This window comes from Jaculus jaculus, chromosome 3 (genome assembly GCF_020740685.1).
Source record: "Jaculus jaculus isolate mJacJac1 chromosome 3, mJacJac1.mat.Y.cur, whole genome shotgun sequence".
NCBI lineage: Eukaryota > Metazoa > Chordata > Mammalia > Rodentia > Dipodidae > Jaculus > Jaculus jaculus.
The window spans coordinates 158,043,593-158,071,503 of NC_059104.1; the positions used below are offsets into that span (position 1 = coordinate 158,043,593).

Here is a 27,911-nt window from a genome sequence, read left to right on the forward strand (position 1 = left end):
GAACTGATAAGTATCTAGTCATTAATTATGTTTGGAATGATTCTGTTAGTATAACAATTTGATTTTTATTGGTAGTCTTCTGTTCCTTATTCTGTATCTTTCCTCTTGGGGTCAAAATTTCTAGACTCTTTAGGCTCTTCGTTTACTAGTTTGGAGTTTACAAAATACCTTAATGATAAAAGGTGAATATTCTGTTAAAAGTCATACAACTGGACAAAGTAGATTGTAAAAGATTAAATATTTTAAATAGTTTGTCTACTGTGACTAGACTATTATACTGTTTTCTACACTGACTGAGTGTTTAGGTCTTAGCCCCAATCAGTAAGTTTCCTTAAGTTGTAATGGAATTCACTGCCAGTTCATATGCTATGTGTTCTAAATATTTGGTAGATTTGTAACAACAGACTAAAACTGTGTCTCTAAGTTACCCATTTCTACCAATTGAAAAGACTGAAATGTATGTTAAGAATCCTTGTTAGTGTGCTACCAGTAGTTTTGGGGATGCTTTAAGAATAGTAAATGGGGTTCTGGGTGTGGTGGCGCACCCCTTTAATCCCACTTGGGAGGCAGAGGTAAGAGGATCTCTGTGAGTTCAAGGCCACTCTGAGAATACAGAGTGAATTCCAGGTCAGCCTGGGCTAGAGTGAGACCTACCTCAAAAAAAAAAAAGTAAATGGGGCTGGAGAGATGGCTCAACGGTTAAGGCATTTGCCAGCAAAGCCTAACTACCAGGTTTAATTTTCCAGTACCTATGTAAAGCCAGATGCACAAAGTAGTGGATGCATCTGGAGTTATATGCCTGCATGTTTTTAAGGAATCCAGTTCAATAATTTGAATTACAGTAACATTTTAATTCATGCTTATACAGTAGTTAAGTTGAACTGTGCTTTAAGCAAAAATAATAGGATGTGGATAAAGTAGATAGCTTCAGATCAGAGAGCTTTTAGTCATTTAAAAAAATTATTTATGAGAGAGGTGTTAGATTTGGAGATATATATGATATCAGCCTTATGTGAAATTACTGAAAGACACAGAGTTAGAGGTTAACCTGTTTAGTATCATTCATGAAAGAAAAAACTCTAAGAAAGATTCTAAAGAATTACCCAAGAATAGGTAGAAGCATCAAGAAATAGACTTTGCCTAAACTCATAGCTTTTCAAGGATACAGATTGGGATTGATTCTATGTGGTGAACATTACTGGTAGGTTCTAAGGTTTTAATGGACAAATGAACCTACAGAAACACTGAATTGGGAAAATGAAGTATTAATTAACATTTGCTGAATTGATAAATATATAAAAAATTGTTTCTGCTTTGTGGAGACTACATTGAAAATTGCTATATGGTTATTTTTTCCCTCTTGTGCTACAGATACAACTAAAGCTTTAATGTAAAAAAGTGGCACAACCAAAGAGGAGGAGATGATACTGGGCAAACTATAGGAGTTAATTATCATTTTTACCATTTTTTATTTTTTTGTATGTACAAGTGCTTATAATCAGTGAGTTTCGAGGCCAGGTTCAGGTAACTGAAGGGCCTTTACAAGTAGTTTATACTGTCTAGATCCAAGATAAGCTGCCAGCACAGTCTGAAGTAAAATAGGGAATAACATCTTTCTAAAGACTGGCTTAGAAACTCTAATCCAGTAATTTAAGATGTTTCCTTTGTCCGGCAATGGGGTTGATCCATACCTGTAAGAAAACAAATTAGTTAAGCAAAACTTACATACAATATAATTAGAAGGCTTAGGTTAAAACTGCTTTTTATTAGAATGTATGTAGTGAGGGGTTTCATAACAATCATTAATGCCAGTCTTCAATAGCTTAACTTTTGCCCCTTTAATTTACTTCTGGGGGTATACAGAATAAACAGACTCCTGATGAAAGTGTAAAAGAGAATAATCTTGATTTATTATGGAGTAGCAGTCTTGTAAATTATATAACATGGATGGAATTTTCTCTTACAGCAAGTGTGTATATAATACAGCTTTCATGCTAGACATGGTACCTAAATTTGCTTTTATAACCAGCTTTTAGTACAGAATTAAGCTTTAGTTGTCTTAATTCTACATCAGGAGGCAGGTATGATATTTACACAGCTATTGTAAAAACTTGAGAAATGAAACGTTGCTTTTCATCTAAATGCCTTGAAATGAGAAGATATATTTACTGTTCTAAGTTTTTCAAGTCATCTCATGCATTATTAAAGGTTTTCAATAATTGTAAGAAAATAATCCTACCTGGCTGCAAGGCCACCGTTCAGAGGTATAGCCAAAAGAACAGGGTATAGGCCACCCATAACCAAGCCAACTAGTCCACTCCGTGTCATGGTACAGGTTTCACAATTCAACTCACCTAGGATGTAAATTAATTTTGGAACTGATGGTCATGATATTTAAGCAAACCTGATTTAAAAAAAATAACAGATCTTATCTTGTACACAGTGACAACAAGTGCAATTTTACAAATTATATTCGAAGGTATAATTAGGTAAGACAGCTCTGTGGTCAAAGAGTACAATCTTAGTACAAGTAAGACCCTGTATTATCTTCAACATCCAAACAACAACAAAAATCATTACATGTACTGGTTACCTAAAATAGCTAGGAAAAATAACTGGATCTGGGCTTGAATATAGTCATCTCAAGGTAATAGGCAGGTTCTAGCTTTCTGCTCTTGTTTTGTATCAGCAGACCTGAGCTAACATTTTCATTGTTCATTGGGCAGTAGGTTTTCCTTGATCATACAAATTCTTTACCCACTAGCCACAGGGATCCAAAAATACCCAACTTGATTAAGTTTGGAGCAGTAGACATCAGAAAATATAAATGAGATAGACTGCCTTCCTCATTCCCCACGGCTATATATTTTAAAATATTTGATAGAAACAGAGAGAATGGGTTGCATCAGGGCCTCCAGCCACTGCAAATGAATTCCAGACACATGCCACCTTGTGCATTTGGCTTTGTGGGTCCTGGGGAATTGAACTGGGGCCCTTTGGCTTTGTAGGCAAGTGCCTTAACTGCTAAGTGTTCTCTCCAGCCCAGCAATATATTTTAAATGAAAATATTTGTGTTTATGATTAGTTATACCCCAAGGATTCAAGGGAAATCAGATATCCTATGCACTCAATAAATCATACACATGCACATACTGCCTTAAGAGATTAGTCTTATTCCTATAAAATATTTTTTCCCTTTAAGGAACATAATATACACACATATATATATTTAAAAGAAGAGGTTTCCAGGTATTCCTTTTGTAGGAAAAAACACTTTACAAAGCATTTATAACTGCTGTGTGTGCACATTTCTTAGTTGGTACAGCTTCTAGTAAGAATTAGTTACAAGACAGGGTCTAGATAGTTTTACCTAAATACTGTATTATAATACATTATAGCCCCTTAATATTTAAATACTAGTTAAAGTTACAAATACATACCAACACAAAGTTGTTGGGGATAATGAGACAACTTACCTGTACTCAAAGGCAAACTTACAAAACTTTGATAAGATACAGTTGTTGTCAAAAATGGGATTACTGCCATTGGTAAGCTAGCAGCTATTCGAGCCTCTGTCACATGCAGGATGCGCCGAAAAAGACTGTTTGCTATTAGGCCACAGAGAGCAGCATTAAGTCCAATGTATGTTGATCCATACTCAAGTAGATTCCTGAGAAGATGAGGGGGAAAAAAACCCAAAAACCAAAAAACTTGTTTCCATTGTGGTGAACTTTCCCATTGTGGTATGTGTTACTGGAATTTAGGGAATAAACAAAACCAAAATCTATTTTTTTTTTTTTTTTTACATTTCTATTCAGAACAGCTTTTGAATTTGGTCAACACTTAAGGATACAGTTTACTTAGATCTGGCTAAATGTATTTTGTGATTTTTTTGCGGGGGGAGGTAGTTTACAATGTTGCCGTCAAACTTACAGGGATGGATCAGCTTCTGGAGAGTAAGCTGCAAGGCCTTTTAAACGGAGAGAGCACTCTTGAGCTCCCATAATACACAGCATTACTTCTCTCGTATAATGTATAAAGTGTATACTTCACACCCATTTGGTCTATAAAGAACCTGATTATAGATATAAAAGTATATTCAACTTTTGTTTCAGTAGTGCCTGCTAAAGAATGTGGAATTAGTTTCCTTTCATTCTTCTAGGAAGTATTAGGGCCAGGTTTTGGGGTCTGGGGAAGAGCTAATGAGCAAGACTGCTAGATAGTTTACAACCACCCATTGGCGAAAAATGATGTTTTGGGACAGTAAGTGGGAAATTTCTTGTGTGTGTATGAATGTGTAACTGTGTGTGTGCATGTGCGTGCACCCCATGTACACTCCTGTGGCAAGGTGCTTAGGTGGCCAGAGAAGAATGCTGGATATCCTTCATCTCTCTTCTGTTATTTCTATAGCTGGAGTGGTTACTGATCCATGGGTTTGCTGTTTTTTTTCATGAGCCCCAGTGACTCTCCAGTCTGTTACCTACAAGACCTGAGTAATGGTACTGAAGATGGAGCCCAGGACTTCACATATGCTAGATAGTCATTCTACCATTGAGCTATGTACCCAGTGAATAAAAAATACTTTAGTTTTTTTTTTTTTTTTTTTTTCTGTTTTGATTTTTGAGGCAAGGTTTCACTCTAGCCCAGACTGACCTGGCAACTTTACATAAAGTGGCTGGTCTCAGAATCATGGTGATCTCACCACAGGCTCCAAAGTGCTGGGATTTTAGGTGTGAGCCACCATGCCTGACAATAAAAGATATTTTAATGTTAAGGGATCTTACCTTTCTGGTTCTGGAAGTTGGCTAATTTTTCTGGATATGATTTCAAAAACTGAATAATTCTTGGTAGTAGCATCTTTTTGATTTTCCATCTTGAGCCTTAAAATTTTTTTTTTAAATAGGTATATCTAGAAAACAGTAAAACAAGTCTTTCTGAAGATCATCAATATGAAAGAGCGTCTGAATAAAATGTGCATGTGTGTGTACAAAATATACCAATCAAAACTTCTAGGGTACACAGAATGTCTTCATAATCCTTAAATATATGCCCTAAGCAATTCACAACCTGCATGAAACAGAAGGCTCATGATGCATTTAAGCAGCTGATGCTGATTCCAGCTTTTGGGAAGCATAGGGAGATCAGCTTTTCAGGGCCCATCCTTGGCTATATGAAAACCTGCTTCATATCCCTGTGCCTTTCATTCCAGCACTCAGAAGGCAAAGACAAGAGGATCACTGTGAGTTTGAGGCCAGTCTGGGCTACAGTGAGAACCTATCTCAAAACAACAACAACAAACCCTATCTGCTTCAAACCAAAAATGGTTGGGGGGTGGTTAAATGGCTAGAGTTGCTTGTTTGCAAAGCCTACTGGACCAAAAAAAAAAAAAAAAAAAAAAAAAAAATCCAGGCATGGTGGCGCAAGTTTATAATCCCAGCACTCAGGAGAAAGCCCCTACCTCAGAAAACCAAAAACAACAAAAGCCTACTGGCATGGATTTGATAGCTCAGCACCCACATAAAGCCCAATGTAAAAGTGCTGCAAATAAGTGGTGATTACAGTGGCAAGAGACCCTGATGATGTGTGTATGCATGTACATACATGAAAATAAATATTTTCAAAATCATGTATATGTATATCATGAAGATAAGTGTGGGAGAATATGCAGTCTTGACAAAGGAGTAATTGGTACCCAGACCTTAAAGATACTGGAAGCAACTCAATAGAATAACAAAAGCTTTAAACAAAATAGCAAGAGGAAAGTCAAACAGCAGATACATATGAAAATACTCAATTGTATTACAATGAGGACAAAGACCACTGAAGCTTACCTGCTGCTGGTGGAAGTATGAATTGTCCCACAAATGAGTGTATTAACTTTAGAAAACAGTTTGGTATTTCTTAAGGGTAATGCCTACTTAACACTTTTACTTCTAGGATACACTTGGAAGAAAAAAGGACCAGGATAAAATTTCCCAAAGGGTCAGATAGTAAATATTTTAGGTTTGTAATTGTAAAAAATCATTCCAAGCTTGCTAGTTGTATAAAAACAAGGCCTACCTACCAGTAGATTTTTGCACTAGGCAGGGTAAGTGATTTGGCTTTTTAAAAAGATTCTTGAAGGTGACAGTTAAGAAAAGCAAAGAGCTTGAGAGATAGCTTAGCTAAGGTGCATGCCCATTAAGTCTGATGATATGAGTTCGATTCCCCAGTACCCATGTAAGTCAGATGCGCAGAGTAGCATGTGTCTGGAGTTTGTTTGCGGTGGCTGGAGACCCTAAACTCACCACCGGTGCTTGCATATAAGATTCTTTTAGACTTGCCAGGTATGATGACGTGAGGCAGGATTGAGAGTTCCAGGCTAACCTAGACTACACTGCAGGATCCTAACTCAAAACCAAGTATACACTCCCAGGAATGACAGTTTGGTACAAGATTAATTTTTAGTAGTGACTTTCAACAAGGATTGGGTGCCTGCTTTATATATACAAGTCACTGGGAAACAATGCTGCATACACAGTGAAATAACATACCACGTTAAAAATTAATAAGTACAATGCAGATTTTGAGGCTTTAGGCTAACAGGACAATTTTTGTGCAAGGGGGGATTCTTATTTTGAGACAGAGTTTTACCCTGTAACCAGGGATGGCTTTGAACTTTCAATTCTCCAGTATCAGCACTTGAAATCTCAAAGACCTTTGTTTAGTTTGCATGTATATATTTCTGTATGGTGTGTGTGTGCGTGTTCAGGACACAAAATTTTTAAGCGTCTGCTTCAGTAACAGCATGAACACATTCTCCAACATACAAGAGTGTTAAAAGAAATGGGGAGCGGGATTAGAATATGTAGGTTCTTATTCAGTGTATATATGACGTATATATCGGACATAAACTACTTTTTTAAAATGCCTGCCCAGTGCTATCAATAGTTTTTTTTTCGCGGTGGGGGGTTGGTTCTGCGTGTTCGTGAGGTAACAATTTCGTGAAGTGGGTTGCTAGTCTACCTGTTTCTAGTGGACAACCTGTATTTGGAAGTCCTTAGTCTGCATCTTGGTAGGGCACTGTTTTGGACAAAAACACCCTGTAAATAGGCATAATCGTGGAAATAAATCCAGCAATTTGAATATTAAGTCTTTCATTTTAGGGTGGAAGGTGAAGAGAGGCCCAGGACAGATGTAACCCCCTCCTCCCTTGTTTCTTCCTGCGCCGCCGGTGGTGATTACCGGTCCGTGCTCTCCCGACACCGGACACTCACTTTACCCCTTCGCGGAAGGACAGTCAGTACCTGGTGCTATGCTCCTAGCAGCTAGTGCCTCACGGTTCTCCACGTCCGTGTTTAGTACAGCCTCCGCAGCCCTCGCCCCGGTGCCATGTTCGGCGACACGTGACTCGGCCGCTGCTTCCGCCTGGGGGGACTTCCGGTCCCGGAGACGCGCGCTCCTGCGGTGAGATTTGGCCCCGGCTGACACTTAGGATTTCCCTTTCCCTCTTCCCCGAAGCCAACTCTGTTGACAGTGTGAACGTTTGAGATACAGGCTGGGTGACCCTGAAGCTGACTCCGCCCGTACTTCCGGTCGGCAGAGGCTGGCAGCAAGCTGGCGCGGGCCGGTGAAAACCGCACAGCTTGTGGCCTGCGTAAGCTACTCAGGTGAGAAAGGCGCACAGGAGCCAGCTTCTTTGCTTTCTCCCCAGAACTTCGGCTCTCGGTGCCATACTATGATTTGGTTGGTTGGCCCAGCATAATGTGAGCAAGTTAGGAGCAAGAGCTTGTTTTCAGAGAAGTCGTGGTGCTGAGCTCCAGAATACTGCTTGTTTGAAAATGGGATTAGGAGAAAGTTGTGAAAGAGACACTTTAGACAGCGAGGGAGCCTGGGGTTCCTCCATCAAGACAGTTGATCATCAGTGTCTTGTGCCAAATCTCAACCTCCTCTCTCCTGTGCTGCTTTCTACGTCTACAAAACAGGAAGGGAATCAATACCTGTAGTTACCTTCTCATGACTGTCACAAAGCACCTGACCAAAAGCTGAGAGGAACGTTGTTTATTTTGGTTTACAATCTGAAGGGGAAACTCCATGATGGCAGGGGAAGAATGGTAGAGCAGAGGCTGGACATCACCTTTTTGTCACAGCAGGTGGCAAACAGCAGAGCAGAGCAAGAGGATCCAAATTCTGGCAGGGAAGAACTAGCTGGCTATGACACCTCAAACCTCAACTCCCACAGCACACCTCCTCCAGTAAGGCTCCACCTCCCAAACTGCGATCAGCTGGGGATCAAGCATTCAGAACATGAGTTGATGGGTGAGACCTAATTCAATCCACCACATTCCACCTCTGGTCCCCATAAACTGATGAGAATCCATGATGCAAAATGCGATGCATTCAATCTAACTTTTAAAAGTCCTGTTGCAGCCCAACCTCAAGGTCCACCCACAACAACACACCTCCTTACAGCAAAGCTCCACCTCCCAAATGATCGCCAACTAAGGGTCAAACATTCAGAACATAGACATTGTGTGTGGACACCTGACTGAAACCACCACATATGAAATGTACTTCAATATTAACGGTCCAGATTTTCCCAGTTTTTAAAGTTACTTGAGCCTGTATTTAATGCATGTTTTCTACATGTAGCATGCAACTAGTTTTTTGTTTTAATCTGAGCTGACAACTTAAAAATTTTACAGGACATTTAGACCCTTTATGTTTCACTTTTTGTATTCTAAGGATCAAACCTACTATTTTTCTATTTGCCTCATCTGTTTAACATTTTTTTTATTCTTCCTTTGGTTTTTGACCCTTTAATAATAATATGCCACTTTACATATGGTGTATAAATCTTACATTATACTATAATTTCTTCCCTCTTGGTTTTGTTGTCACACGTTTACATCTACATGTTACAAACAATATGGTGCATAATGATCACTTTACCTTTCAACAGTCGTTTGTCTTTGAAGAAACTTCTAACATTTTAAAAACAGGAAAATGAATCCATATATGTGTCATTTTTTAGGGCTCTTTATTCCTTTTCAAGATCCAGTATCCAAACTACTCCCTTAACATTTCTTAGAATGCAGGTCTTCTGGTAATGAATTTCTTCACATTTTATATGCCTGAAGAAGCCTTTATTTACCTTTAGCTAGTTATTGATATATAGAAAAGCTGTTGATTTTTATTCTGCCTCTTTACTAAATGTATTATTTTGAGTAGTTTTAGAGACATCTTTAGGCATTCTGTGTATTTTACCACACTGCCTGAACATGACACATTTTTAATTCCTATCCAGTACAAATTCTGGATTAGTTACTCTAAAAATTATTTTTGTTTATTTTATTTGAGAGCAACAGAGAGGAGGAGGGAGGGAGGGAGAGAGAGAGAGAGGGAGAGGGAGGGAGAGGAAGAGGGAGGAAAGGAGGGAGGGAGGGAGAGAGAGAGAGATAGAGAGAATGAAAGAAAGGAAGGAAGGAAGGAAAGAAAGAAATGCACATTAGGGCCTCCAGCCATTGTAAACGAACTCTAGATGCCGCCTGTACCCCTTTGTGCATCTGGCTAACGTGGGTCCTGGGGAATTGAGCCTCGAACTGGGGTCCTTAGGCTTCACAGGCAAGCACCTAATCACTAAGCCATATCTCCAGCCCCTGGATAAGTTACTTTGTAACTGTGACTTAGTACCTGATGAGAAGCAGCCAAAGGATGGAAAGGGTTTATTTTGTCTCACAGTTTGAGGGAATACTTTTCATCATTGTGGAGAAGGCATGGCAGCAGAAGAAGGCTGGCTGTCACACTGCACCTACATTCAGGAAGCAGCAAGAGAATAGAAAATGGGACCAGGCTATAAACCCTCAAAAGTCCACCCGATGTGACCTACTTCCTTCAGCAAATCTCCACTTCCTAAAGGTTCTAAAACCTTCGCTAACAGTGCCACCAGCTGGGGACCAAGTGTTCAAACACAAGTGCATATGGGGAATATTTCATGTTCATATCACACAAAAAATATGTTCTTTACTTTTTTCTCTTGCCTGGCTCCTTTGGCTAGTACTTTATTAATATTACATTGAGTGAAAGTTGGTGTTATCTTGTTTCAGATCTTGGAGAAAGCAATCAACTTTACCCTATTAGCATGGGTTTGTGGGCTTGGCTGTGTTGAGATACATTCTTTTATGTCTAATTTGTTCAATTAAAAAAAAATCCTGAAAGGATGTTGAATTTTATCCAGTTTTTTCCTGCATCTGTTGAAATAATGAAGTATAGTTTATGACCTTCACTCAGTTGATGAGATGTGTCACATTTATTGAACTGTGCATACTGAAACATGCTTGTATTCCTGGAAAAAAAATCTCACTTTATGGCATATAATCGTTTTGGTGCTACTTGGTTTGCTCTGTACTTTAATCTTTTTTTTTTGTTTTTTTAAATTTCATTTATTTATTTGAGAGAGTGAGAAAGAAGCAAAGAGAGAGAGAAAGTGGTTCCTGGGGAATTGACCTGAGGTCCTTTGGCTTTGTAGGCAAATGCCTTAACTACTAAGCCATCTCTCCAGCCCTGTACTTTAATCTTTATAACCATACTGCAATATAGTTATTAATACATTTTAAAAGGAAAGATGAACAGTAACTTATGCACATCTTTCATGCAATAAATGCTGATTAACATTTGATGTACCCATCCATCCACTTTTATTCAAGTGAAATCCTGCAACTTTTCACTTTTGTGCTTCTAATTCTTTTCTGCAAACATGTCAATGGGTAACTAAAGGATAGGAAAAGGCCTGTAATCATTGATATGCAGTAATAGTAGCAAGAACAGTAATAAAAATCAACTACTAGGCTGGAGAGATGGCTTAGTGGTTAAGTGCTTGCCTGTGAAGCCTAAGGATCCCAGTTCGAGGCTCCATTTCCCAGGACCCACGTTAGCCAGATGTGCAAGGGGGTGCACACATCTGGAGTTTGTTTGCAGTGGCTGGAAGCCCTGGCACGCCCATTCTCTCTCTTTCTCTCTCTCTGTCACTCTCAAATAAATAAATGAACAAAAAACAAACTTTCTAAAAAAGAAAAAGAAAAGCATAAAATTTAAATGCAATACTTATTCTGGACTAAATTTAAAAAAAAATCAACTACTATGGCAGGTTTTGCTCCCACAAAATTCATATTTTGAATCCTGTGATGGTTAATTTCTGGTTGTCAACTTTACAGGATTTGACAGGGAAACAAATGTCTAAAAACTGTTTATGAGGAAATTTCTAGGTTAGGTAGGTTAATCAAGGTGGGAGGGCCCACCCTACCTTTGGGCATCATGATTCAATGTGCTGGGATCCCAGACTGAATAGCAAGGAGAAAGTGAGCAGTAGCAATCATTGCTCTCTGTTGAATGTGGACACAGTGTGTGACCAGGTCTACTTCATGCTCCTGCTGCATGTCTGGCCCACAATGATGGACTATAACCTTGAACTGTAAGTTGAAATAAACCCTTCCTTAGTTTGCTTCTGTCAGGTATTTGGTCACAGCAATGAGAAGGAAACAAATACAAGCCTTAACCTAAAGTGATGATGTTAGGATGTGGGTGGGGCCTTTGGGAGGTTAAGTATGGCTTTGCTTTCATAAATGAGATTAGTACTTTTATGGAAACGTCCTCTGAGAGCTCTTTTGCTGTCGACCATGTAAGAACACAATGAAAAGGAACCATGTTTGATCTAGAAAGCAGGCCCTCACCAGATACCAAAGCTGCAGGCTTCTTCATCTTGGACTTTCCAGAACTGTGATGTTTGGTATTTCAGTAGTCCAAAGGCATTAAGATAGCAGATAACAAATACAGACTTCCTATGAGTTGGGTACTACTTTCATTTCTTTTTTTTTTTTTTAACCCAATAAATGCTTACAACAATGCAAGGGTGATTCTAGTAATACTCATTATACAGAGAAGCTGAGGTACAGAGAAGTAGCTTGCTCAGTCATACTGTTGGTTAATGGTAGTCAGGATTTGCTCCTGTCTTTATTTTGCTTCTATGAAATATTCTGCCTCTAGACCCTTGCTGCCTTTCTTCACTGTGGTTCAACTGCCTTTACCTTTGAGTTCTGGTCTAGAAGACCAAGGTTATGCTTTCTCCTTTCATGTCTCCTTTTGAAGCAAGTGATACTTTTTTTAAAGCCAATGAAACATCTCAATGGCATTACCAGCTTTTCTGACTGTAAAAAGGCAATGTAGAGTAATTGAGTAAAGTATTACCCAGCTTTTAGCTGGCGGGAAGATGGACAAACGCCAGCCTTTCTGTTGCTTTATTTCCCAGATTACAAACTTCAAATATAAACATGGACATGGTTCTTTGTACTGTAGCTTATTTTTCTCATAAAACTGCCCATAGGTAAATATATGGCTCTGAAAATGCCTCATCAGACTTTGGGAGAAGAATGCTGTAAACTCTTACTTTAGACTGTAAGCTTCTTGAAGACAAGGATGGAATCATTACATTTCTGGCTCTTATCTTAATGCACGGCAAATAGACATGTAATAAATTGCTTTTTATACTGCTCAGTAAAGGCAGTCTGTAAGTTTTTTTTTTTTTTAAAATTTATTTATTTATTTATTTGAGAGCGACAGACACAGAGAGAAAGACAGAGGGAGAGAGAGGATGGGCGCGCCAGGGCTTCCAGCCTCTGCAAACGAACTCCAGACGCGTGCGCCCCCTTGTGCATCTGGCTAACGTGGGACCTGGGGAACCGAGCCTCGAACCAGGGTCCTTAGGCTTCACAGGCAAGTGCTTAACCGCTAAGCCATCTCTCCAGCCCCAGTCTGTAAGTTTTAAGACTCTCATATATTGAAATTGTAGTAGACTAGAAGGGTGCTATTACCATATTTTCCTTTTGTTGTGAACTTCCAACTACTCCCAGTTTGTTACTTTTCCTGAAACTTAATAGTTAAGTTATACTTTGTTTCCTCAAATTATGTGTTTCTCTCTCAAACCCTCTTATGTGTTCATATTTCTTCTTTTTTTGCTTTATTTTTATTTATTTATCTGAGAGCGACAGACAGAGAGAGAAAGAGGCAGAGAGAAAGAGAGAGAGAGAGAGAGAGAGAGAGGGAGAGACAGAGAGGAGAGTGGGTGCGCCAGGGCTTCTAGCTACTGCAAATGAACTCCAGATGCGTGCGCCCCCTTGTGCATCTGGCTAACGTGGGTCCTGGGGAATCAAGCCTTGAACCGGGGCCTTTAGGCTTCACAGGCAAGCACTTAACTGCTAAGCCATCTCTCCAGCCCTGTGTTCATATTTCTTATTTCTTATTTAATTGAGAAATCTTTGTAGGTAGAATTCATTTATTATTACAAGTAATTCAGTGTCTGACACATATCAGATAGTTAAAGAAATGTCTCATGAGTGAATATGTAATTTCATAGATCAGACCTGAAGCTCCAAACCTATTTCCACATTCAATGAGGAAAGAAAGATGAAACTTGTATTTTCTTTATATATACATTTATTGAATATCTACTACCCACCAGGGAAAAGGAGCACCCTTTCACTAATGCCTGAATCATCATTATAGAAAAGTCCATTCTGCTGAGTTAGACCTCACTCATTTTTTGTTAATCTTCATATACCCTTTTCTTAAGTGTTCCTTGATATATTTCATAATGTTGCACACCATTAATTACCCCAAATGTTGTCTGAAAGATCAGAGCAATTCCGATTGCTTTCATCTCAGTTTGACAAAGCAACAACCAGTGGAGTATAACTCTTCCTCTTGGTGGCAGTGGGACGGTATTATACCTAATAATAAAAAAGAATGGGTTATGTCTCTTGGATAGATGGTCTATCAAAGGTTCAATGATTTCTCCTAAACTACTATTTTTCAATAGAGGTCTAATATATGAATAGCAAAATAAGACAATTCTGTTTGGAATATCAAGGCACTATATTTTGATTAGAACGTGTCACTAATACCTGAAAAAAAGACGAGTTTATTAACCTAATAATGAAGAGAAAAGGAAGAGAAGGAATAGACAGACTTACTTGACTGCCAGACGCCCATTTTTAGAAAAAGCCAAAGCACTGGGATATAAAATACCACAAATCATGCTAACCAGTGAACTTCTCAGAGCACAGCTTTCCTTGCTTAGATTACCTAGAAAGCAAAAATACATTTGGTTTCCCTTTCAAATTCAGGATAACAACTACTGAAACAATGTTGAAAGCTGGACAGATGGCTTAATCAGTTAAGTGACTGCCCCAAAAGCATGAGGGGCTGAGTTTAGACCCCCAGTACTCACAGGGAGGCAGAGACAGGATTCCTGGGTCTTGCTAGCAAGCCAGTGTAGCTATTTGTGATCTTAACTACACTGCAATAGTACAAAGAATATTAGACACTCAAAATCTATGGAACATAATGGGCTTAAATGAATTTTTTTTTTTAAAAATGGACTCATTATACTTTAGCATATGGAGAAATACCACTTATATATGTGTGTTAAAGATCTATCTAATCTTTGGTTTTTCAAATAGGGTCTTGCTGTAGCCCAGGCTGACCTGGAATTGACTATGTAGTCTCAGAGTGGCCCTGAATTTAAGGCAATCCTCCTACCTCTGCCTTCTGAGTGTTGGGATTAAAGGCATGCACCACACCCAGCTTTAATGTCAAAAACTTAAGTGGTGCATGCTGGACATGATGGCACATACCTTTAATCCCAGCACTTGGGAGGCAGAGGTAGGAGAATTGCTGAGAGAGTTCAAGGCCACCCTGAGACTCCATAGTCAATTCCAGGTCAGCCTGAGCTAGAGTGAGACCCTACCTCAGAAAACAAACAAACCAAAAAAAACTTAAGTGGTGGGAAGTAGGATCTGTAATTATGTGTACAGTCTGCTAAAACTTGCCTTCCCTTGAATACTCCTCAGTCATTTGCCTCAGAAGACAGTATCACTTGCCTTACTTGATCATGACTGTTGTTCAGGTTAAATAGGAAAATATGTATAAAGGTACTTGTAAACGGTAGTAATGTATAAATGTTAATGATTATTATCATTTGTTACATCAGTAATTATAACTAGATGAATTATTTTTATAAGTAATTAATTTAAATTTACCTGAACACAAAGCATCAGTTACAAAGAGCTTGTAAGTAACTATGGTAGACAAAAATGGAAGTGTAGCCAGTGATGCATATGTCTTCAAAGCATCATATTTAACCTTGAGTCCTTTTCTGAAAATGGAATTTGCCATTGTTCCACAGAAACTAGTTGTTGCTCCAAGAAATAAAGTCCCATGTATATTTAAAGTTCTAAAAGGAAAAAAAAAAAGTCAAGTTTAAAATGGCATTTTTGTAATTGATATATTCTTTCCTCCGTAGGTACTTGTTATTACATTATAATTATATATACTATATGCATAATATATATTATATATATATTACCCAGCATCAAACGTCATTCAATGTTTCTTGAGCATTTAGAGCACTTATTTTTTGTAAAACATTTCCCAAATACTAAGGATGGACCAGTGAACAAACAACAAATAAAGGGAAAAGACAATACCATCTGTCACAGAAATTGCATTTAATGGGAACAGATGCTTATCGAAGAATATTTAGGATGGCTCAAAAATGAAGCTCCTTTGTGGCCATACATTTTGGCTACCAGTAAAAATTCCAATCTAGGTAAATTTGATGGGATGGTTATTCCTAAGAAACATTTCCTATTATTATTATTATTTATTTTTTAGTTTTTTCTTTCTTTTTTTTAAAAATATTTTTTGTTCATTTTTTATTTATTTATTTGAGAGCGACAAACACAGGGAGAAAGACAGATAGAGGGAGAGAGAGAGAATGGGCACGCCAGGGCTTCCAGCCACTGCAAATGAACTCCAGACACGTGTGCCCCCTTGTGCATCTGGCTATCGTGGGACCTGGGGAACCAAGCCTTGAACCGGGGTGCTTAGGCATCACAGGCAAGCGCTTAACCGCTAAGCCATCTCTCCAGCCCTATGGTACAGGCTGACCTGGAATTCACTATGTAGTCTCAGGGTGGCCTTGAACTCACCATGATACTCCTACCTCTACCTCCCAAGTGCTGGGATTAAAGGCATGCACCACCATGCCTGGTTCATTTCCTATTATTATAAGTAGTAATTTGTTTAAAGTTTGGTCAGGCTGCATGGAAAAATAACTGTTTGTTAATTAGTCCAGATACATATTAAACAATGTGTGACTGATAAAACTTCACCTAATGTGATCTGACAGATGCAGTTTTACTTAATTCTGACTTATAGCTAGGTCCAGAAGGTTCCAAACTAACAAAAAAAGAAATCAAAGATCTAAGTTTGAAAATTAACTACACTTTGACTTTATTCTTGAGTTCTTTTACCCGAAAAGCCAAAACAGTACTATGACAGCAGATACTGCCATGGGTTTGTGTTTGTTCCTTTTTGTTGTCCTCAGTGCTTTGGTTGAGACTGTTAGTCCTAAACTGATTTTACTCACAATTGATGAGCAACACAAGAATTCCTCAAAATGGCTTTCTACTAAGTCCTTTTTGTCTCCCCCACCCCACCCCACCCCAAGTTGTGTCACTCTAACCCAGGTAGATAGGGAACTCACCCTATAACCCAGCCTGTTCCCAAATGCATGGCGATCTTCCTACCTCAGCCTCCCAAGTGCTGCGAGTAAAAGTGTGTGTTGCCACACCTAGCTCTAAATCCATTCAATTAAAAAAAATATTTGCACAGCTATTTCAGCAACAAGTTTATGTCTTTTTTAAAGAAGCAAAATAAGTTATGCGCAATTTCAATATTTTTAATGCACCAATATTTTTATCTGTTCATATTTCCCTGTAGCTTTTTAAATTTTTTAAATTTTTATAATTTTATTTGAGAGAGAAAGAGGCAGATAGAGACATAGAGAATGGGCGTGCTAGGGCCTTTCAGATACTGCGAATGAACTCCAGATGCATGCACCACCTTGTGCATCTGGCTTACATGGGTCCTAGGGAATCAAACCTGGGTCCTTTGGCTTTGTAGAGAAGTGCCTTAACTGCTAAGCCATCTCTCCAGCTCTCTCTCCAGTTTTTTAACATGCATTTTTTTTTTATAAAGGTTGTGCAAAACTATTGTATTTACAAAAATGGCACAAAAATGAGTGCAACAGTCAGTGCATATGCACAAGTCATTCACATCTTTGACAAGGAAGGCATCTTAACACTACAGAACTGAAGAGAACTAGCATCAACACAGCTGTTAAGCACTGAAGTCACACAAGTTACACCAGACTGGGCAAATTTGCCCAAGTGAAATTCTATTATTGACATGCATTCTTTATAACCAACTATTTTTAACTCAGTAAACTTACATATAGTCCTCAAAAACAATGGCAAAAGAAAAGATGTACAAATAAAGTTACTGATTTTTAGTTTATGTGTGCCTCTTACTTTTCTTTTCTAAGATACTCAAACTTTTTTTCTATGACTTCCATGACCATTGGTCTTCTGAGTTTTGCATCTCCTAGAGAAGGAATTAGCTGGCCATGTGTAAATAATGTCGTCTTGATGCCCTGGAAAGAACAAAATTCAAGAGTCATAATAGCTACTAATATTAATTAAATGTATGTTATAATGTTATGGTCATACTAAAACATTTAATCTAGTAATGTGCCAGTTATTATGTTATATGCTTTCATATATTTTAAGCAAATGATTAAATGAATTCTTATTCTGTTGGAGAATGGTTTTTGGAGTCACATAAGAACTAAGAAGCTGAAGATAATAATCATTTCTACTTTTACAGATGAGAAAACAGGTTCATAAAGGTTAATTTCCCACTGTGACAGTGATTTTTATTTTTATCATTTTTCAGTATAGTTTCCCCATCTCATTCAAAGCCTTATCTGCTCCACTTTTTTCAGTTGGAAGTAGTACCTACCTGTTGACAATGATTTCGGTTGTTGCTTATAAAAGTCTGAGTTCCCATGGTAATTCCCCCCCCCCTTTCCCCTTTACTGAGTTCATTTTGAAGATTACATTAAGTTTTGGTGATGATGTTGAGGAAATAGGGGACAGCAGAGAGGTATATGGACAATAATGAGAGATACAAATCAGAGATGGACACTGTTCCCGTTTAGGAAGAGGCAGGGTATCATGACTACATTGCTTTGTTTGTTCTGCATTGTTTCTTGTAGCACCTGGGATGGAAGCAGGGCCTCTGAGATGAAAAGATAGTTATGTGCCAACATAGAGGGGCTATAAGGGCTTGGCCTAAGGTTAACCAAAAGGAAGTTTCAGAAAAGATCCTTTCTTGCTATGAATAAGACTCTTGAATTTTTTTGAGATCTCAATAACTTTTCTTAAATCCTCTGATATTCTGAAGTTTAACAGTTTTAAATTTAATTTGAAAAAGGAAATAGGGTCTTTTCTTACAAATTCAAATTTGTGTTTGAAAATCTTTATTAACTACATCAGCAAGATGTCTACTGAAAACCAAGTTCAATGCTTTTTTTATAGTCTATAGTCTCTTTATCTCCATTTTAATAACATTTATAGTCAAGTATATACTAAGCCTCAAATTAATGAAAGACCAATTCATCCATACCCCATGGGATCAACATTCAGAAAGTATGGCCTCCTTTGAACAGTCTTCGTATGTTATACAATTGGGTAATGGACTAGTGTCTCTGCCTCAATACAGAACTATACTCAGTCTAGTTCTTAAAAAGAAATCTGAGGAAGATGGGGGAAATAATATAGTATACTAATCATAAATTTTTAGGGAATAGGGTTAATGCTTCTCCCTGACATCCAATAGAAAATGCAAAAGGGGACAGTAATACCTAAGGAGAGTTTTTACCTAATTCATCTAGTGTACTATGGAGGCAGATGACAATAATGTCATGCTTAATCAAAAACCTTACATAGGGCTGGGGGGATGGCTTAGTGGTTAAGGCACTTGCCTGCAAAGTCAAAGGAACAAGGTTCAATTTCCCAGGACCAATGTAAACCAGATGCACAAGGTGGCACATGCTTCTGGAGTTCTTTTACTGTGGCTGGAGGCACTGGCGCGCCCATTCTCTCCCTCTCTCTCTGCCTCTTTCTCTCTGTCCTATAAATAATTAAAAGTAAAATATATTTTAAAAGACACCTTACATAAATTTTTTTTTTGGCCTTCATCCAATTCATTGAAGCACCTCTTTCAGCCCCAAGAAAACTTCCAGGCACCACTGTCTTGTAAAGATCACCTACCTATTCTAGCTCTGGGAGCAGGGTGACCCAGAATTATAGTTACAGGACAGTAAATACTAAAACAATGAAAACAAGATTGCAACTGTTTAATGGGTGCATCATCTTGTGAGACATTAATTATTCTCCTTATTAAAGCAAACATAAGCTAATAACTTTCGTAAAGACATGTGGTGCTGGGAACAGAAACCAGGGGCTCAGGCATGCTGTGTTCTATAAAGTTACAAACCCTAAGGTGACTTTCAACAACTGTTGAAATACACAGATTCTGCTTCAGGCGACTTATTTCAAATGAAAGTTCCCCAAGGTCCCTCAATTGATCACTACACTTTACTAGTAAGAGGGCACTTGTGTAGGTCTATAGTCCTTGCAAAGCATTTTACTGCGTGGTGCCTTTATTTGTATTATTTAACTTGACCTTCAGAATTTTATTCAATATTTGCACATCATTTATTCAGAGCCGGGTGTATGATAGGTTCCCAGGTAATAAGGAGACGACAGTGTCTTCAAGAACCCACCACAACAGGGAGAGAAGTCAGGAGCAAAATGAAAAGAAAAACGAAAAGCTTCTACAAAGTTCTACAGTAAACGAGAACAAGCTGCAGATACAGGATCAGATATTGGGTGATTTGGTTTCTCTACCTGTCTGCACACTACCTAGGGACCGCCCAAAATGGACTTGGGTGTTCTTTCTCTGGAGCTGCTCAGTCTACGCGCACCACCCGTCTGAGAATGCAGAAATGGCCCACACCACCCCAGGTTTCCGCCTACCTGGGGCGCTTCTCCATCCAGCGGCACCGCACCCCCACCATCCCTAAGGTCAGACCTGGAATCCCGCTTGGGCGCCGCCATGTTGGCGCCTCACGTGACTCGCAGATAGGCGGGGCAGCGCGGCGCGCAGTGGGGCTGCACAGCGAGCACCTCGCGCGGGCAGCCGGGCGCCGCCCCCGTCTAGTCAAACGCCGCGCCCTCCATCCTGGCTGCGATTGGGCGCGGCGTCCGGCACTCGCGGCCTCTCATTGGCTGGTAGGAAAGGCAGGCGCCCAGTGAGCCCGCCCCCCAGGCCTGCCCGGTGTCTCCTCCTTCTGCTATTGGTCAGGCGGGCCCCGCCCCTCGTCAACCTGAGGGAGCGTGGGGCGGGGCGAGGAGGAGGAATGTTGCCGCGCGCCTCCTTCCCCGGGGCAGTGAGCTCCGCTGAGCCGCGCCAGCCCTCCCCTGTCACTCGGGAGGGCAGCTCGCCGCTAGGACCTGGTCGGGGTGCCCAGGCACCTCCTTCTCCTCCTCCTCAGAGCCTGCAACCTGCCGCCCTTTGCACGGTCAGAGCACCCGGACTCAGCCTCCTCTTCCTCCAGTCCCCTCACAGTCCACCCTTCTGCCCCTCTCGGAAAGGAACCGGACAGAGAGATTCTCCCACCTGTCCCCCGACCCACCCAGCCATCCACCCGCACCCCCAGCACACAAAGACCCCTTGTCGTCGTGTCCGTGTCTCAGGGCGGAGGATGCCGCGAGGAGGCCCGGCGCGCTGTCGTGCAAGCTAAATGCCCGGCAGCCTCTCCCAGACCGGCCAACCCCCGACCCTCCAGCCTCCATGTCTTAGAGAAGCCAAATTCGCGAGTTATATAATTCACAGTGCTGCCGCTCCTCTCGCCCGAGGAATCACTTCGTCGCGGGTGGAGGGTGCAGGACATTCCAGGGCTCCTCTGTATAGGACCGGGGTGCGGGCAGGGATGGCCAGCGGTGTCAGGGGCACGTGTGGTCTTCTCTGCAGAAGACAGGTGGGTTGCCTGGAGAGACGTTGAGCGGAAGGGTGGAGGTGGAAGCCAGGTAGCGGCACTCTGCCTTCCCTCCGTGGGCAAGAGTGCACGCCTGATACTACTCCAGCGTCTCCGAAAACACCTCCGGGGGAAGGTGCGCTCCCTCCTCTCCAACAGCCTTTGGTTTCCCGACCCTCCCCCTCCTCCCCCCGTCGCCGGATAGGGAGTGCTTGGATGCGAAGACATGGCAATGATGTGAATGACTCCAGTGTGAAGACATCTGCTTCGCCAACTCATCCTGCATCAAGTGCCCATGGAGTAGCACTGTCCCTTTAATGTCTCCATGCCAAGGGATTGCTTCCCTTCTTTTCAATCCTCTCGGGTAATACACGGGAGAGGCAGAAGCAGAGGGGCATTAAGGATCCAACCCTGTGGGGCTTGGACAGCACAGAAGAAAAATATGAAAGTGACAGCCTGGATCCTGTCTTCCTGAGGGGGTGAGATACTGAACTTCTGATCCATTCAATAGCAAGGGGCCTTTTCTTCAGTGCTCTGCCCCAGACAACTGTTCAAACTCACGCACCTTTAAAGAGATTAGAGTGAGAGGGTTCAAAAAGTCCTTTGAAAGGGGTATTTAAATTTTTTTCCCCTAAGAATTGAGGCTCTATATTACCAACCAATTCGTCTTTGATCAAGTATAAAGTAATGAGACAGCTGTTTAAATTTGGCTTGTGCCTTGAGTTAGTCATCGAACTTCTGAAAATGTTGCTGCCTGAATGAAGAGTTCTGAAAACGCTTTCTATGCGTACACTAACTTTCTCACCTTTTAAGAAAAGAATACGTGTTTTGTAAAAATTGAAAAACTTATTTTTTTCTCTCTCGAAATACCGTGGGCATCGTTAGAAAGTTAAACTGTGGGGAAAAAAATGCATCATTATTTTCTTTGTTTGAAACAGAAGACTCAGCCTGGAAATCAAAATTGAGCAGTGAAGTGTTTTGCAACTGTTCGGTGGTTCCACTTCAAGTCAGCTGGATCAAGCAGAGACTTGAAAAGAGATTTTGAATTCTGTGGCAGTGGAGAGACCCCAGAATGCCAGTCAAGAAGAAAGGTGGGATATGAGGTTCCTATGTAGCATGATTTTCCATTTCCTTGGTTGTTGTGGTATATTTGTAATTCAAATTCTATTGGAGAGTGCCTGGTTTTGAGTAAATATTGTTAACAATATCTGCTCAGTGGTACTTAGCTCTGTTAACGTGGACTAAGATAATAATCACAGACATCTGTGATTCCATAGCCACTTGTAATTAGAATAGATTTGGTATTATAGACTCTCCTTACCTTGTTAAAGATTAAATAATCTTTTAAAAAGAAATTTGTACAATAGAGCTATTCCCCCATGGGCTTACTATTTATTGAGCAAATTACATAATTGTGAAAGGTAGCAAAGTAATTTTGTGTGTACCAGAAAAAAATTATAGCTTTATCATTTATATTTTAATTAAAATAGACCTTATAGTTGGAATTATTCTGGTGCAATTTTTCACTTTTGTGATTATAATAGCACAACTTTGGTAACTTATTCTACAATATTCAATAACATGATTGGAAAGTTACCCACATGAGGCTCATGTGTGTTTTTCTCTTCCCTTCAATAACTTTTACTTTGAATTGAGCAAGATCCATTGGGTTCTTGAAGCATAGTTAATTACAGATGAAACTTTATGGATTGTATTTACTTTATATCTACTCCATATTAGCTTTATTCCCTAGGAGCTTAGTAAAACCAGGCTTTAAAAAACCTGATGTGGAAGATAAGAGCTTCTGAAGAGTTTTAAACCAAAATTTGAAACACCCTTGAACTCTCCTGTACTGGACTAACATATATGCAAATGTTGCCCAGTTATGTGAATTGTTCTACTAAGTAAACAAAATCTTGAATTGTGGGATAAAGTGCATTTGGGCTCTGTAGGGCATTTACTTCTGCTTGTGGATTTGGAAGGCATATGGAAATAGTCATAGACTTTTAGCCGGGTGTGGTGGCGCATGACTTTAATCCTGGCACTCAGGGGGCAGAGGTAGGATTGCCAAGAGTTCAAGGCCACCCTGAGACTACATAGTGAATTTCAGGTCAGCCTGGGCTAGAGCAAGACCCTACCTCAAAAAAAGAAAAAAAAAAAAGTAAACTTTTTTAGAAATGTTACCACATTATTAAAAATGAATATTGAAAAGTATAACAGTTCCTGGGCGTGGTGGTACATGCCTTTAATCCCAGCACTTAGGAAGCAGAGGTAGGAGGATCGCCGGAGTTGTAAGCCACCCTGAGACTACATAGTGAATTCCATTTCAGCCTGGGCTAGAGTGAAACCTCCACATTGAAAAACAAAAAACAAAACAAAAAGTGTATTATAGGTACTTCCTCACTTTCTTCTCTTTTTTCTCCCTATCTTCCTTCTTTAACAGTGTGTTGGTGATATAACAGAATACATTTTTAAAAATGTTCAACAAGTTCATTCTTAGGAAAATGAGCATATGTTTAAATTATGTAGAATATATGCATTATGTAATTTACTTATTTAGTTGATCTAGAGAATATTTTTAATTTTTTTAAATTGACAGTATAAAGGTTGTATAATTTTTATTATAGACCACTGGCTAAATTATTGCATGTGTTTTATATTTTTAATTGGCTAGACTTACTGTATGTACAAAATAGGAAAAAATGAATATCTTAGAATTTAATATAGATATACTGTACCAGGGTGACTGATCTCCATTATTTTGAATATCCATTGTTACATGGTACAGATATAGTAGAAGAAAGGAGACTTAATGTAATTTTCTTTTTCTTTTCTTTACTCTTCTCTTCTCTTCTCTTCTCTTCTCTTTTCCTTCCCTCCCTCCCCTCCTTCCTTCCTTCCTTCCTTCCTTCCTTCCTTCCTTCCTTCCTTCCTTCCTTCCTTCCTTCCTTTCTTTTTTGGTTTTTTGAAGTAGGATCTCACTGTAGCCTAGGCTGACCTGGAATTCACTATGGAGTCTCAGGGTGGCCTCGAACTCACGGTGATCCTCCTACCACTGCCTTCCAAGTGCTGGGATTAAAGGTGTGTGCCACCACACCCAGCTTCTTAATGTAAATTTAAATAATAACTTCTCCATTGAGCAAGTACTTATTAATTGTTGAATATGTTGTCAAAATATGAAGTTTTCTTAAGACATATTTTCATTTGGTTTTTATTTTGTGCATTATTGCCAAAGTAGAGAGGAAATTTCCTCACTGGTGACATACAATCATGGTGGGACATAGGAGTGGGTGTGAAATATCACTAAGTCCATTTCCAGGAGCCATTCTTCACTGCTCTTGGATAAATTACAACTGTAGTGTCTGAAACTTACTATTTTGCATGATAGCATTAATTTCTCCCTCTTCCCATCTCTTCACATTAAAGATCTCAGAAGTTCAGAATATTCTTTCATTTCTCTATTAATAGAGAATATTTTTGTTCAACAGTATGTATGTGTGTGTGTGTGTGTGTGTGTGTGTGTGTGTGTGTGTGTATGCATGTATATATGCATGTATATATTTTAATATTTAGGAGAGAGACAGAAAGAGACAGAGAGGGAGAGAGAATGGGTGCATCAGGACCTTCAGCCTCTGGGAATGAAGGCCAGACATATGCTCCCCCTTGTGTGCATGTGTGACATTGTGTGCTTTTGCATCACTGTGCATCTGGCTACATGGGACCTGGAGATTTGAACACATAGGCAAGCACCTTAATTGCTGAGCCATCTCTTCAGCCCTTTTTTTTTTTTTTTTTTTTAAATTCAGGATTCTATTGGCTACAGTGGTTACTTGATTTGCTCCCAACTAAGCCCATTAGACAATCTTTTACTTAATTTAATTGATGAAAATTTAGAGTTAATTCAAGATAATTTGTGTTAACTCTCTGGATAATTCAAGATCATAGTGGGTTTGTAAGAGGCTATTTAAGTAAGACTTCTTGAACTGAACTATGATTTCTATGATTTACTATAAAAAAAGTTAATGATAGTTGTGTCATACCTGTTTTTAGCAGAAAGTTGCCATTTTAAAGAGCTTCCACAGAATTTTTATACGGTGCAGTTTTTTGTCTGAGTAGTTTTTTTTTTAATCATTGTTACATATGTGAAATAAATAATTTATTATAATTTGTGATAGATGTCCCTTTTGTTTCTGTGTTTTGTAAAAATGTCCTACTGGTTATCTTCTAAGTGTCTTTTGTACTGATGTAGATGCTTTTCTGATGTTATTCACTTCATGGCATTTGTTTGTTTTGAATTCCTGTTTGCCAACTGTTCTCAGTGTACAGTGGGTTTTGTATAAACAACCTTTTACCATGTACTCAAACATTATCATTTTCATATTCATGATTTGACATTATATCTTTTAAAAGGAAATTGAAGAATATTATCTATCATATTATAAAATCCTAAGGCATAATAGCTTCAAATATTTTATGGGCACTATTAAAATTGAGATTATTATTTCATTGGCACATAATGTTTTATGGCTTTGCTTTTGATTGGCTATAGTCTTCAAAGTGTTATTTTGGTTTTCTGTGAGGAAAAGGTGTTCTCTTTATTCCTCATTTCAAGCCTTCTTCTTTCATTATATATTTTCTAGCCAGCATTTTGCATGCAAAATTACTTTTTAAAATATTTACTTATTTATTTTGAGAAAGAAGGGGGAGAGACAGAGAGAATGAGTACACCAGGGCCTCCTGCCACTGAAGACTAACTACAGACACGTGTGTAACCCTGTGCATTTGGCCTTACCTGGTGTTACAGTCAGGTTCTCATTGCTGGCAGAAATCACCCGAACAAAAGCAGCTTGTGGGGGGAAAAGGTTTATTTTGGCTTACAGGCTGGAGAGGAAGCTCCATGATGGCAGAAGGAAATGATAGCATGAGCAGAGGATGGACATCACCTCCTGGCCAACACCAGGTGGACAACAATAGCAGAACAGTGTGCCAAACACTGGCTAGGGGAAACTGGCTATAATACTTATAAGCCCACCTCCAACAATACACTGCCTCCAGGAGGCATTAATTCCCAAATCTCCATCAGCTGGGAACCTAGCATTCAGAACACCTAAGTTTATGGGGGACACCTGACTCAAACCACCACATTCTGCTCCTGGCCCCATAAAATGATAACCATACATGATATAAAATGCAATGCATTCATCTAACTTTAACAGTCCCCATAGTTTTTATCACTCCCAATGATGGTCAAATGATGGTCTTTTAACTGAGCCATAATATCAAAAATAAACAAAAAAAACCCCATAATGGCACAGAATAAACATTCACTCTGCAAAAGATGGCATTGGGTATAGCAAAGAAATATTCAACCAATACAAGATTTAAAACAACCAGGGCAAATATCAAACTCGTAGCTCCAACAACTCTAGCCAGTGACAAATCTCCAAGTCTGATAATTTTGGCAAATGAGCAGTCTCTGTAGTTCCAATTCTGCCCCTCTAGCTAGGCTGCTCACAGTCCTGAAAAACTTCATCTGGGTCTGATAGCTCTCCTTAACAGCTGTCTTGTGATCCTGACATCTCCATTAGGTCTTTACTGCAACCCACAATTCATCCTCATGGCTCCATTGGGTCTTCATGCAGGCAATCCTGCTTCACACTGTCCATGGCCATTTCTAGAACACAAGACTGTTGCAAATTCAATGACCCTCTCTTTCCTGTATTTCTTCTACTCCATAATATCAGGTGTTATGCCAGTATGTTAATAGAGGGGGGAATAAAGCAGACTGAAGAACAGGACACTCCTTCAGCATTCAGGCCCCTTCAAAAGACTGTATTCTTTCTGTTGTCCCAATGCAGGTCAGCTGGCTAAATCTCATTGGTTGTAATCACGCATACGATTGCAGCTGAGCAGGCAGCAGTTTCATCCTAAAATTTCATTTTTTCTTTGCTATATCCCTCTGTTCATACCAGTCTATTTATGTGCAACCCTGCATAAATTCTCAGGACACAGCCACAACAGTAAGCCTCTCACACAAACTTCTAACACCATCCAGGCAAAGCTCTTTTTCACCCTCATAAGCCAAACCTCACAGTCCTTAGTTCTTACTGCAATCAGGTCTTTCACCTCTGACCAAAATAGTCTATCAAGCTGTACTTACTGCACTGCAAGGTATCTCTTAGGCCAATGTTTCAACTCCTTCCACATTCCTCTTGAAAATCACCTCCCAAAGGCCAGAGCCACACAGTTAGGCTTCAAGTGGTAATGATACCACTCCTTGGTACCAACTTTTCTGTTGTAGTCAGGTTGTCATTGCTAGTAGAAATCAGCTGACCAAGAGCAGCTTGTGGGGAAGAAAAAAAAAAAGGTTTACTTTGACTTCTACACTAGAGGGGAAGCTCCATGATGGCAGGGGAAAATGATGGCATGTGCTGAAGGTGGACATTACCTCTTCGCAAGCATCAGGTGGACAATAATAGCAGGAGAGTGTGCCAAACACTGGTAAGGGAAAGCTGGCTATAATATCCATAAATGCACCCCCAACAGTGCACTGCCTCCAGGAGGAGTTAATTCCCAAATCTCCATCAGCTGGGAACCTAATATTCAGAATTCTTAAGTTTATGGGGGACACCTAGATCAAACCACCACACCTGGGCATTGGGAAATTGAACCCAGGTTTTCAGGTTTAGCAAGCAGGCACTTTTAATCATTGAGATTTTTTTTTTTTTTTTTTTTTTTTTTTGTGAGGCAAGCCCAACATGTTTTTCAAGGTAGGGTCTCACTCTAGCCCAGTCTGACCTGGAATTCACTATGTAAATGTAACCTCAGGCTGGCCTTGAATATACAGTGACTCACCTTTCTCTGCTGGGATTAAAGGCATGCGCCATCATGACCGGCTCTGGTCTTTTTTAGTGAGAGAAAGCAAAAGAGTGAA

General features: G+C 39.6%; 3 protein-coding genes across 9 annotated transcripts in view; 1 reads left to right on the forward strand and 2 right to left on the reverse strand.

Annotated features, from left to right (window-relative positions):
* Nucleotides 1-1,437: 1,437 nt before the first annotated feature.
* On the reverse strand, nt 1,438-7,512 carry Tmem126a (transmembrane protein 126A). Of its 2 annotated transcripts, XM_004658119.2 has the most exons (5): nt 7,287-7,507; nt 4,785-4,909; nt 3,477-3,670; nt 2,240-2,354; nt 1,438-1,691 (listed from the first exon to the last, which is right to left on the reverse strand). In XM_004658119.2, exons 2-5 carry the CDS (start codon nt 4,871-4,873, stop codon nt 1,499-1,501), a joined length of 591 nt encoding a protein of 196 aa, XP_004658176.1. In that variant the 5' UTR covers nt 4,874-4,909; nt 7,287-7,507; the 3' UTR covers nt 1,438-1,498. The 2 variants fall into 2 exon arrangements, with proteins under 2 accessions (XP_004658176.1, XP_045002265.1); XM_045146330.1 differs by lacking the exon at nt 4,785-4,909 and having other exon boundaries at nt 7,287-7,512.
* Nucleotides 7,513-13,449: 5,937 nt separating this feature from the next.
* On the reverse strand, nt 13,450-20,112 carry Tmem126b (transmembrane protein 126B). The gene is made up of 5 exons (XM_004658120.2): nt 19,977-20,112; nt 17,406-17,527; nt 15,072-15,265; nt 14,004-14,115; nt 13,450-13,760 (listed from the first exon to the last, which is right to left on the reverse strand). The coding sequence occupies exons 1-5, from the start codon at nt 20,055-20,057 to the stop codon at nt 13,577-13,579; spliced, it is 693 nt and encodes a 230-aa protein (XP_004658177.2). The 5' UTR covers nt 20,058-20,112; the 3' UTR covers nt 13,450-13,576.
* A 269-nt stretch (nt 20,113-20,381) lies between these two features.
* Nucleotides 20,382-27,911, forward strand: part of Dlg2 (discs large MAGUK scaffold protein 2) — a 1,944,997-nt gene continuing 1,937,467 nt past the window's right edge. For all 6 annotated transcript variants that reach the window (XM_045145568.1, XM_045145570.1, XM_045145572.1 and 3 more), the window contains exon 1: nt 20,382-22,068. In XM_045145568.1, coding sequence (XP_045001503.1) covers nt 22,050-22,068 — 19 coding nt within the window. In that variant the 5' untranslated portion in view covers nt 20,382-22,049. The remainder of the gene's footprint in view (nt 22,069-27,911) is intronic.